We start from the raw sequence: 12,473 nt of genomic DNA on the forward strand, positions 1-12,473 counted from the left end.
AAACAAATCAGCTTCGGAGGAGAGAGAAGGAAACCCACAGCTGTGGTGTGCATTGGCCAGGGATTTGTTGAGCGGCTAATAAACGCCAAGCACCGTTGTAGGTGTCAAGGGACAGCACTAGACAAGACAGACAGACAGACACACAAAAGCCACCCCCTGGAGCAGTCATTCTGGCGGAAAAGCTAATATCGATGAAAGAGTCACTGTATATTCACCGGGCTCTAATGTTTTAGGTCTCAGAGTAACCCTAGGAGGTAGATGCTGTGATTACTTGCGTTCTGTAGCTGCGGAAATGGCCACATAGAAAGTCAAGTTCTCCTCATTGCACAGAGCTGGAATTTGAACCCGGCTCCACGGACTGGCCTTTCAGCACGACCCAGTAGTGGGGGGCTGCTAAGTAGCCATTGGGGCAGCAGGAGGGATTGAGAGCCAGAGAAAGGAGGTCTGCTAAAATCTGAACACCCTGCACCCTTCACCGACTTAGCTCGGTGAGAGCAGGTGCACGCGTGTGTAGACGTGGGTGTACGTGTGACAAAATACATACACCCCACTTGTCCCAGTGTTCGTGTGCTCTATCCATGTGGCACACACGGAGGTTCCCAGCGCCCTCTCCTGGCTCCACCAGCCACGCCCCCCCCCCCCCCCAATCGGGCATCCGAGGAGCTGTGAGCAACGTGAGATCTTTCTGGTCCTCAGGAATGAGCCCCTGCCCCATGGTCCTGGTGTTCGGGTGCCGGCAATCCAAGACAGACCACATCTACAGGGAGGAGACTCTGCAGGCCAAGAACAAGGGGGTCTTCCGAGAACTTTACACAGCCTACTCCCGAGAGCCAGACAAACCAAAGGTAACTCCCGGCCCGTGCACTGTCCCCGCCTCCCCAGTCCCAGATACGCGCATGCGCATCCCACCCCCGGGCACCCCCTCACCTAGTCTGAATTCTCCTCCAGGGCAATGCTCTGTACTTCAGGAAGCAGGAGCATAGAAATATCCGTTTAAAATATCTAATGGCCCTTATGATAGGATGCCACTTATGTGAACTATCCAGAACAGCCGACTCCGTAGAGACAGAGAGCAGATCTGGGGTTACCGACGGCTGTGGCGACAGGGGAATGGGAATGACTGCCCGTAGGTACAGAATTTCCTTTTGGGGTGATGAATAAGTTCTAGGACCAGATAGGACGCTGGTTGCACAAGAGAGTGGTGCACGGAATGCCACTGAATTGTTCACTTGAAAATGGTTGAATGGTAGATGAAATGTTTTCCGTATCTTACCAAAATAAAAATATTTTAGAAATAGGAAATAAAAAAAAAAAAAGTAACAGTCCCCAAGAGGTGCAAAGTCAGAATAGGGACACAGGCCACGGAACTGGAGCGTGCTCCTCCTGGATCTTGGGGAGATCCCGAGGGGACAAGTGAAAGGCATCCTGAACAGATAAGGCAAATCCCCTGGAGGCTGATTTGGACCCCGCCATGCCCACCCCACTTTCTCTTAGCCCACCTTCTACTCCAGCTGTTGCTACAGCAGCAGGCTTTGCACAGGTGGAAGCGGAGAGCCCCTTCCTCCCCCATCTCTTGCTGTCTTGCCTCTCTGGCACTCCAGCGTAGGCTGAACCCCGCACCTAGCTGAGTACAGGGGTCAACACCCTGTGGGGGACCTCTGGCCATCGGACAGGGAGCGGGTAGATTGTGAACCCACCCTATGCCCCTCTGGGTTATGGCTCTGGGGTGCGTTTCGCATGACCCTCTTGAGGGTCCTCAGCCCCACTGAGCTCCAGCACACGGGGCAGCTCACTCACACACCCTTGGATCGGCTTTCCCTCTCTTCCTCACTCTTCCTGCTCCCCTGTGTCACCTGTGTCAGGCTCTGCTCTCCTGGGGGGTAGTGTGCTACGTACAGCCCAGGATCCAACTCCTTCTCACGGCTCTTGCTGCCCCCTGCAGAAGTACGTGCAGGACATCCTGCAGGAACAGCTAGCAGAACCGGTGTACCGAGCCCTGCAGGAGCAAGGGGGCCACATCTATGTCTGCGGGGATGTCACCATGGCCGCCGATGTCCTCAAAGCCATCCAGCGCATCATGACCCAGCAGGGGAAACTCTCAGCGGAGGATGCGGGCGTGTTCATCAGCAGGCTGAGGGTGAGTGGCTTCTTGGATCCCTCTGACAGCATCCAGTTCCTGTGTCTTCTTCCTCACCCCACCTGTCTCAGTGATTAGAGGGGCCATGATGACATCCCTACCTGCTCCCATTTTCCTGTTTATGGCTTGGGATAGAGGATACCCATGGTCCCCAACCATAGGTGAGAGAGGAGGAGGAGGACTAGGTGTTGGGTGTGCAGGTACATGTATTAAATATGAATGGGGGCTGTGGTGTGTGAAAATAACAGGCGGGTGGACCACTGGGTAACTGGATAGAAACCTTCCTAAACCAACTCTTCCTGCCCCCAGACTAAGCTGCTGCACTGTCCTGTGCAGTTGTCCAGGTTGAGCACTGCACAAAAAGGTTTGACCAAAAAGGTTTGTCCAAGCTGTGCCAGTTCAGATGTGAACTGAAATGTTCTTTGCCATCCTGGGCTGGTGAGACCCCAAGCCGTGGAGGGTTAGGGCATGGGGTCTTATGAAGCACAGTCTGGGAAACCAGAGGTCTACTGGGGGGCTCTGGGTTACATCTTGTTTGTTTAGAACCCATTTTTTCAAGGACATTCCATTCCAGGTTGTCAGTGTTGTGTATGTCCCTCTCCTGCCTTTGGCTGGCATTTGAAGGCTGTTTCTGTCCCCCAGGATGACAACCGGTACCATGAGGATATTTTCGGGGTCACCCTGCGAACATATGAAGTGACCAACCGCCTTAGATCTGAATCCATTGCCTTCATCGAGGAGAGCAAAAAAGATACTGACGAGTAAGCTGGCTCCATCCCTGGGGTGAGGGGCGGGCAGAGCCCTCTTTTCCCAGTGCTGATGGCTGGGGGATGTCTGTCTTTGTTTGCCCTGGCTTTCCCACAGTGGAAGATGGGCTACAAATGCAAATTCCCAGGCCGCTCCAGACCTGCTGACTCTAGAACTCTGGAGTGAGAACCGAGGTTTATGTTTTGAAGGGGCCCTCCAGGGGTTTCTGAGGCCTGGGAACCCTGGTTTTGGATCCCTGAGTCTGCCTGGGGCGCCCCCTAGTGGAATGACGTCTCCAGCCTTCAGAAAGGTGTATTCCCAGCCGCTGTTCCCAGCCTTTTTACACCACCTCCCGCACCCCTCAAATTGCGCAGACTGTTCTCATCCGTGCAGATCCCAACCGGTATTATTTTGACAACCTCACTGGTCCTCTAGAAATTGCTGGGAACAGTCTGAGGCACCACAAAACTGGACTGAGTCTCACTAGTTAAACCTCCCCTTAAGGCCCGGACTTCTCAACCAGGACGGAAATGGCACTCACCCACGCCCGCCCACAGACCGCCTGCAAACCACCGCCGTGTGCCCTTTATGTTAAATTAGGTAGGAACTGGGTTGTCTCATTTTCTGTAGCATAGGGAAGACACCCCATTTCTTAACAGCCTCATTATTTTCCCTGTGCATACAAAACATACTTTGTGTCCGGTAGACTCGCTTTCTCACTTTCCAGATTCCAACTCCTTTGGCTGTCGGAAAGCCCCTTTCTTTGCCCCTCTTTCTGGCCGGGTGTGTTGGTGAGCAAGCACTCTTTCATTCCTTCATGAGTTCATCTGTTCATTCAAGACGAGCCCAGCTAGGGGTCAGGTGCTGTCTGAAGCGGGGAGCCTGCAGAGGAAGGGACAGTGAAACCCAGAGCTTAGTGGCTTTTCTGTGGCACTGTAAGGAAACAACTCCGCTTTGCCTCCAGGACACTAACCCCACCACCCCGCCCTGTCTTCCCACAGGGTTTTCAGCTCCTAACTGGATCCTCTTGCCCAGATGGATGGCAGGGGGGCTGTCCCGTGCACCCCCGCGGAGCGGCTGCAGGTTTTCTAAGCGTGGACACTGCTGAACCTTCCCTCCGGGACCCTGCGTGGCCCCCACTGTCCCTCTCGTCCTGTCGCTGTGGTTTTTCCTCTTCTGGGTCCTCACCCCTTAGTGGTTTCCTTGGCCCTCTTGGGTTTTCTCCTTGAGTTGTCCTGCTACAATGCAATGCCTTTATAATCCACAGTGGCTCTTACAAAACTGTTTCCCCTCCCTCTCTTCCCGACAAGGGCAGATCCCCGGCGCATGACGTCACTGGAACGTGGCTGTGGCTCTGGGGTTCCCCCGGAGAGGCTCCAGGGACCGGTCAGGAGGGTCTTCTGAGCCAGTCTCTCTGCTGCTGAAGCTCCCCCTTGTCCTTTTTTATGATGACGTCCTGGTCGTGTGTGTGTGTGTGTGTGTGTGTGTGTCTGTGTGTGCACTTGCGTGCACGTGTGGGACAGGCCTGGGTCTCCGTCTGTCCTCTTGCCTGTGGCAGCGTGTGGCCTGCAGACTCTCAGTGCCAAGAACCGTGCCCTGGTTCTCCACACGTCCGTAATTTCTGTCTATGCTCACATCCCTGAGACACTTGGAGGCACCCTCATCGTCCTGGTTACAAAGGGCAGGGGGAAGTGAGTGTGATGATTAAGTGGGGAGGCTCTGTTAAAAAGGGGCTCGCAGAATCAGTGGCATTTAGATTCTGGTACCAGTTAGTGGAGCCCTCCCTGGGAAACTAACCTGTCTCGTGGATTAAGCACACCTCCTCCCCAGCCCGATCCCCCCACCACAGACAGGATCGCCTGATTTGGCCCTCCCCGGACCATTCCATCCCATTCCCCAAGAGGGGGAAGTAATGTCCCAGGGAGTATGGGGAAGTAAGAATCGTCCCGTCTTTGCCACTGGGTGACTTTGGGCAAGTTCCTTGTTCTCAGTTTCCCCTTATAATTTATGAAGCAAAGAAAGTATGAATAGATCAGCCTTTAGCGTGGTAGAGACTGGAAACAGTATCAAGGAAGAATATCACTGCTATTTTTTTATTGCCCCAAATAGGACTGGCCCTTCCACCTGGGAAGGAAATAACAGAAGGCCCTTAAAGCAGATAAGTTGGAGAGGGAAGACATCATGAGGCTTCCTCCCCAGGACCACCACCCACCACGGCCTGGCCCTCATACTCCGGGCCTTCTAAAAGTGATCTCCCAAGTTTCTAGCCTGACCAAATAATTTTGACAAAGAAATGAACATTGACTCCGATCAAAAATGGACAACACAATCTTCAGTGGGAATCAGGGTCAGTTTAGTTTCCCCCCCAACCCCAGGAGGTAACGTGCTGTGCCCACCATCAGGATGAATGGACTGGGAGGGCTCCCCACCCCCGCCGCCCCCACCCCCGGAAGTGCTCAAAATCAGGGGAAGGCCTGGAGAGAGCCAAGAAATTGCTGGAGGGGCCGGTCCAGGTTGGAGGGGAAGCCTTCTGCGGGTGGGCTGTTCTGTTTTGTTGTTTTATGTTTTGTTGCTCAGAGAAAGACCTCTGCCTTTCTGTAGGGCACAATGGGTATTTCTTGATGCTCTGTTTGGGGGCTGCCAAAGAGAAAGTGCCCTGGCCCTTTCTGGAAGCCTTAGGACACAGAGTGCCAAAGAGATTTCCCCAGGAAGGGACAACCTCCGAGATTCTTAAAGGCAAAAGGCAAACTGGCCCTCGCCTTTCTCCACCCTCCACGGCAGCCCCCCTCCCTCTTTGGTCCCATCCCCCCTGCATGCGGAGCTGGGCTGCCTCCAGTTACTACCTCCCGGCCTTCCTTTAATCCTGTTTCCTCTGGCTGGGGCTTCCATGGCAAGGAGACCAAGCCCAAGCACTCCGCGTGCTACCCCACTCTGCCAATCTGGAACGCCAGACGCCCATTTTATACACCATTCTGGCTCCTAGCAGCTTTCCCCACGGGGCTTTCTTTCAACCCTTTTGAGCCCTTTAGAGACACTTGCTAAGACGACCCTTGCTCCCCAGACCCTGAACTGCAGTGTTCAGCCTCACTCGTGCTCCCCTCTCTAGACCAAGCTCTGCCTGTGAGTGCTTTTCCATCCCCGAATGAGTGCTCACGTGCACTTCCTGTGTGCCGGGCACCTCCGTCATGCACCCCTCCCCTCCAGTAGCAGTCTTGCAGATGGAAGCATCATCTCCTTGTACCCAGGAGTCCAAAGCAGGGATCACAGAATCGGGATGCATCCTTTCTTCCCAAGAAAGATTTTTGTTTTGAAAGGAAATGCCTTTCAACACCCAACGCCGGCTGCCTCAGGACTCCCTGCTAGACGACTGGAGCCTGGTCTGATGTGTTTCTCTCATTTGCCAGAATCCCTGTTTACGAAAAACCTCCCTGTAAGGAGCCTATGAAGAGGTAGAGTGTGGAGTCGTGATTTAGGGTCTGGCTCTGAGGCAGGGTGGGTACATGCTGCCCTCTTGTGGTGGTTTTTTACTTCGGTCCCAGTAGCCAAACCCAGGTGCAAAATTTGGTTTCACAATAGGTGAGCAGAAAAATAAGATTGATTGGGCATTTGGGAGTTACCTAGATTACAGACCTTGGACTGCCCTACAGTGGCTCCAACCCCATTTAACAAAAGGGAGCTTGGCCAGGAGTAAGGAGACCTACCCCTCCGCAGAAGCTGACAGGGCTATGCCCCCCCCCCCCCCAATTCATCACTGTGAATCCGGAGCTAGCACCTTGTGTTAGGAAAGAAGCAGAGCTAATTAAACTCCCTGAGCGGAGGAGTCTTTTCCCGCATGATGTCTATGGAGGGAGACAGCCAGCTATCCTTCGGTTCAGGGAAACGCTTCACACCCACCAAATGGAGCCTTTGTAAGCAGCCCTGAGTTCTAATGCTAATTCTTCCCCCTCCCCCTTTTCCACGGACAGCCCTGGGCTGGTGATGTACCCTTTCCGAGTCTCTATATCCACTTATATAGCAAAGTGAGTTAAATGAGATAATGCCCATAAAATAACCAGTTATGGTACCTGGCCCCTTGAAGCTTTCAAATTTCATTTTTCCACTTCACCAATAACTATGCAGAAGGTACAGGGGAGAATACGGAGCCCAGAACAGTTTCGGTGTGTAGGCAATGAGAATCTCGATATGTAGACACACAACTCTTAGACTTGACATAAATGTCTGGGGATTGAAACACGGGTGGATCCCACCTGCAGTTTTGGGGAGATCAGATTTCCAGGAAGTAGGAAGAGTGAGAGGAAAGGCACAGAAGGGAGCACTTTGCTTCTGGCACAGCTTTGGAAGGCTGAGCGTGCTGAGCCAGATGCTGGGCAGGTGAGCGGGGAGCAGGTGTTAGGGACAGGTGAGCGCATGTCCAGGAATTTAGATTAATTGAAAGGCGGCAGGGCATCCCTAGGAATGTTTTTCAAGTGGGAAAAATAAGGTCATTGGAGTTGGGCTTGGAAAAGAATGTTCTGGCTGCAGGACAGAGTGTGGACGTGGACGGCTGGTCTGTTGAACCAGCGGTAGAATGTTTTGCAGTAACTTGGGCTGAAAGCAGGGAAGAGGCAGATGTGATGATAAAGCCACTCCAGGGGTTAAATCAGGACCTGAAGACCTTGCTGCTGGGGAGGAGAAGAGAGGAGAAAGTCAGGAGTCTTATCTCTAGGCTAAGAGAGGAAACTCCTGGGGCGGGAGGTGGGGGTGGAGGGGGTGGGGGAGCCTGGAGGGAACGAGGAGTTTGCTGTGGTTGACATGATAAGCCAGCTTCTCCCTGAGCCAACAGGGTGCATCCTTCCAAGGTCCAGCCAGGCCTAGATGCACGGAAAGAAAACTGACCCCAGGCCAACGAGACATTGGCCTTAGAACAAAGGATTTTCTTGCCAAGCACATTCTCAACAGCCACCTGCTTTAGACTTCCAAAAGGAGGTCAGGTTTTGCCCTAAGTCCAAAACAAGTGAGATTTTTCTGACCCAGATCACTGGCAAACCATCCCTCTGCCAAGATGGGCAAGCCAGATGTCGGGGCCGGTTCACCCCTGGAGCGCAGGCCACTCATGCTGTGGGGAAAACTGTGGGGTTAAGCTTCTGTGTGAAGCCAACCGTTACCTTGTATATTTGCATCTCCATTGCCTTGACCTCCAGCATGTTACCGTGCCCACCTAACCCACAAAGCCTTCTGTCTGAATTGGCAAGGTAATCTGAGACGGCCTACAGGTGGCAAGGAGAAAGAAATCATCTTGGCGTCCTATAGGACTTATCTATACGCCTTGATGTTTCCCAACCCTTGTAAAGTTTCCTGCATCCAAATGTCCTGTTTGGCTCAAGAATGAAAGGATGGAGGAAGACAGATCTGAATGAAAGGACGGAGGAAGACAGATCTGAGAATCCCTGCCCCCCCCCCAGAACTCAACATGGATGGTCTCCATGAACCTGAATCTGACCCTTTGGGGCTGACACCAGCCTGGTCTCTGCTCTTTCTGTCATATGTACCCTGTCCTCGATCTACTCCCAGTCCCCACCTCAGGTGGCAAAGGCTGCTTCTTCCCAAAAGAAGACCTGCTTCTTCCCAAAAGCAGACCTGCGGTGACAGCTTTGTTTCTGTTATCAGAGAAGGTTTCGGGGTCTGGGGATGATGAAAATGTGGTAAACTCTCACTCTGGAACATGGGTCTTGGGGCTGTCCTCGATACTGCTTGTCAGAGCCACATGCAATCGTGCGAGGGAGGAGGTCTGGGGTAAACATGCCCTAGTTTATGAGCTTGTTTTGTCCTGGGAGATCTGGACAGCTCTGAACAAGCAAGGCGTGTCTGTCTGGTCCAGGGCAGAGACCATTCTTAACGAGGTGGTCCTGGCAGGGAGGAGCAAATCTGCCTGCACATGCTGCTTTCCACAGTCTTCTACAAAATGACTCCAGGACGTCCAAGTGCCCAGACTCGGCTCCGGTCCATGGTCAGCCAATCTCAGCACTATTGGTATTTGGGGCTAGAGAATTCTTTGTGGTGGGGGCTATTCTGGGGACATCTCTGGCCTCCACCCACCAGAAGCCAGCAGCAGTCCCTCCCCACTCCACCCCCACCACTGTGACAGATGTCCCCTGGGAGCAAAAGGATCTCTCCTGGCTGCTCCAGGCCTTTCAATCCTGGATCCTCTGGTGTCAGCAGAGCAGACCTCCGGTGACAGCTTTGTTTCTGTTATCAGAGAAGGTTTCGGGGGCTGGGGATGATGAAAATGTGGTTTCACAAATTCCCTCCCAAAACGGAAAGGATGACGGTTCCATTTTGAGAAGATGCTGTGCCCTTGGCATCGCTCTGATTATGATCCACGGAGACCTGATGCCGTGCACTCCGCCCTGCCCTGTTTTCCTTGTGTTGTGCTATCGTGTGATCGTAGGACCCACTCTGGCTCAGCAGTGGTTTTCCAGAAGCGGGGGAGAGAGAGAGAGAATGAGAACGCAGTTGGCCATCCCCTCCCTGCTGTACCAGTGGGTTTCCATTCGGGACTGAGGAGCTGGGGAGGTGGGCAGAGCGGCTGTCACATGTCAACACACACACACACACACACACACACACACACACGCAGAGTCAGAAATTCGGACGTCCCCCTACCTCTGAGCTCTCGATGCTGCTAATGTCCGCCCAGTGTCCCGTGCACTGCAGCACCTTCCTCCAAGGACCGTCACCCGCCCCACGCTCCTCGCGAGGTTGTCCAAGCTGTGTTCACCGCATGCTCTCCTTCTGCCTTGTCCTCATCTTCTAACTTGATGGAATTCAACAAAAGTCTACTTATGCCTGTTTGCATTATGGTTAAAATATTAAAAAGTGGAGTTGACTTCACTGGCTGTGTTCTGTCATTTGCTTTGGTGGGAATTTCTCCCACCTGTGCCCACTGTCACCAGTCAGGGGCCCCCAGGAAGCCTGCCCTGAGCCACGTGGTGGAAATTGATGGGGGAGTGGTCTTGGGAAGGGGTGGGGGTAGGGAGAGCCTGAGCCGCCATATCGTTGCAGTAGGAATGTCAGCCAACCTTGAGGGGTTTCTGAAGGTGACCTTCCAGAGCTGCCCATGATTTGGGGCCAGAAGGCTGGATGTCATAGCCCTCCATCATTCAGTCCTGGACCAGCCCGCTCTCTGCAGCAGGAGCCATCCGCAAAGGGCTGATTGCTGAGGGTGCTCCCAGCAGCTGGGGAATGGTTCTTGAGTCCTCGGGACCCCATTGGAGCATCTCAGCTTCCTCTCCATCCTGCCCGCAACACCTTTGTCCCCATCACGACTGCATCCATTGAATGGGCCCCAGAAAAACCGTACCACCTTTTCCCCCGGTCCTGCCTTCCTATCTACACAACCCTGAGGACCCTAAAACTTGATTCCTAGCTGGCCTCAAAAGCACTGGCAGGACAGATGAAGAGGAGCTGATCCCAAATGCCCTGACAGGGTGGTGAGTACAAAAGGATCAGCTAGGGGCTGGGAGCCCCCAGGGCTTTGTCATGCCCTTCTGGACATGGCCATTTGGATGCTGTGACCATTTTGACATTCACACCTATTTCCTGGCCAAAAACCACAAACCACCAGATAACCTTTTAAGTTAGAAAATAATTTACCCAACATCAGACGCTCCCTGTGTACGGTTCCTGCCTCCTCCACCCCATCCCTCAGCCTCTGGCCCAAGGTCAAATGTGAGATGTGGGTCAGAGATGGGGTAGGATGAGAGAACCCCCATCAGTCTCCTGCTCTATCCTGCGCCACGGAAATTAACTAAAATAATTTCTAATAAATGCCAGTCTTCAGGGGCTCCTAGGTGGCTCAGTGGTTAGCGTCTGCCTTCAGCTCAGGTCATGATCCCAGAGTCTTGGGATCGAGTCCCGCATCAGGCTCCCTGCTCAGCAGGAAGCCTGCTTCTCCCTCTCCTACTCCCCCTGCTTGTGTTCCCTCTCTTGCTGCATCTCTCTCTGTCAAGTAAATAAATAAATACAATCTTTAAAAAAAAATGCCAGTCTTCATGGGACTACTTGGATAGGTATCATTACTCTCCAATTTAAAACTTGGGAAACTGAGGCACAAGGAGATCAGGCAGTGTCTGCGCAAGGTGAACATAACTAGTACATGTTAGAGGTACTGGGGAGACTGTCCAACTCAAGAATCTGCCTTCCTCACCACTTCCCAGGGCTGCTGCTAAGAGTTCCAGACTGTTGAAGTTCAAGTCCTGGCTCCTCCAGTTCCTCGCTGTGCAACTTGGGATGAGTTACTCAACCTCTCTGTATCTTCCTTTCTTCACTGTCAAGTAGCCTGTGATTGTTTCAACTTCATTGCATTGCAACAGGATTAAATGAAGTAATATTCATTTAATTCAACATCAACACACATAGAACAGAATAGAAGAAGATGGGATAAAATCATACTATATATGAGTAAATATGAGTAAATAAACTAACATCCAGCTTCAAATGTTCTCTGCTTTTCTCTCTTATTGAAGCTCAAACAGCTCCTTCTTGATGTAATTTGCCATTTGCTATTCAGCCCTGGGATCCTCAGGCCCCCTCAGACCACCTGTCATCACAGAAGACACTCATTTTAAAATCCAGTTCCTGGGCTTCTCCCTCTAGCTGCCCCTTAGTGCTTGCTGGGGATAAGGTCTGACTTTGGACATTTTAAGCAGCACCTCCCCCCCCCACCCCCCACCTGCACCGGATTTTCGACAGGCCAAGCCTCCAGAGGTGGCCGGAACAATTTAACATTTTTATGCATCCTGATTGGGGTGGCTGCTGTTGCCTGGCAACCAGGTGGGGAAAAAAAATCCCAGTTTACACCAAAACAGAATCTTCCCAACCACAAATCCAAAGAAAGGGTGGAAAAAGAGTGGGGGAGGGGAAAGAACAGATTTTTGAGTGACTAGGAGTCAATATAGAATAGGGGCCTCACCGTCAGTTAAATAGTAAAAATGCACTTTTTTTTCCCCTCACTGTACCTTTGGCAAAATCACCAGAAGAACAAAAGCAGGGAAAAAATTTACAATCGGTGGATTGATAGCTTAGAACCCACATCACTAAAAGGAAATCACTTTAGCAATGGCCTCTGGAGGAAAATAAGATTACGTTAATCAAATAACAGACAATTAGGCCTGAGTAATTAGTGAAGTGATTTAAAAACAAAACAAAACAAAAAAACAAAAACAAATCTTTCTGTACTGCTTGACTTGGGGATGGTGGGGGTGGGAGGGACAGGGGTCACCTGTCTCCTGGTCTCTCTGCCTCTCAGTCTTTTCCTCCGCCAGAACTCAGAGCTGATATTGGAAGCCTCCGTCTCTTTGCTTTTCCTTACAGTTTCCAAGAATTTGAAATCTTTAAATATGAGCCCTTCTTTCCTCTGCTCCCATTTCTGGTCTCCCAGGGAAGCGGTGGAGAAAAGACAGGAAGCACAGGAAAGGCTCTGAGACACCCCCCCCCATAAATACAAGGGGTCGTATTTGATTAAACAGTAGGTAGTAATTGAATCAGTTTGGGTTTGAAGGCTTTGAAAAGAGTCGCTAATGGAAATGCAGTTATTAGCAGAAAAGCTGCG

The 12,473-nt window shown here is 52.0% G+C and overlaps 1 protein-coding gene across 1 annotated transcript in view; it reads left to right on the forward strand.

Annotated features, from left to right (window-relative positions):
* NOS1 (nitric oxide synthase 1) overlaps positions 1-7,593 on the forward strand; it is a 111,440-nt gene extending 103,847 nt beyond the window's left edge. The window contains exons 26-29 of the mRNA XM_046025871.1: positions 697-845; positions 1,943-2,137; positions 2,780-2,898; positions 3,886-7,593. Of these exons, the coding sequence (XP_045881827.1) occupies positions 697-845; positions 1,943-2,137; positions 2,780-2,898; positions 3,886-3,901 (479 nt within the window). The 3' untranslated portion in view covers positions 3,902-7,593. The remainder of the gene's footprint in view (positions 1-696; positions 846-1,942; positions 2,138-2,779; positions 2,899-3,885) is intronic.
* The last annotated feature ends 4,880 nt before the right edge of the window (positions 7,594-12,473 follow it).

The sequence above is a fragment of the Meles meles genome, chromosome 12 (genome assembly GCF_922984935.1).
Source record: "Meles meles chromosome 12, mMelMel3.1 paternal haplotype, whole genome shotgun sequence".
Classification (NCBI taxonomy): domain Eukaryota; kingdom Metazoa; phylum Chordata; class Mammalia; order Carnivora; family Mustelidae; genus Meles; species Meles meles.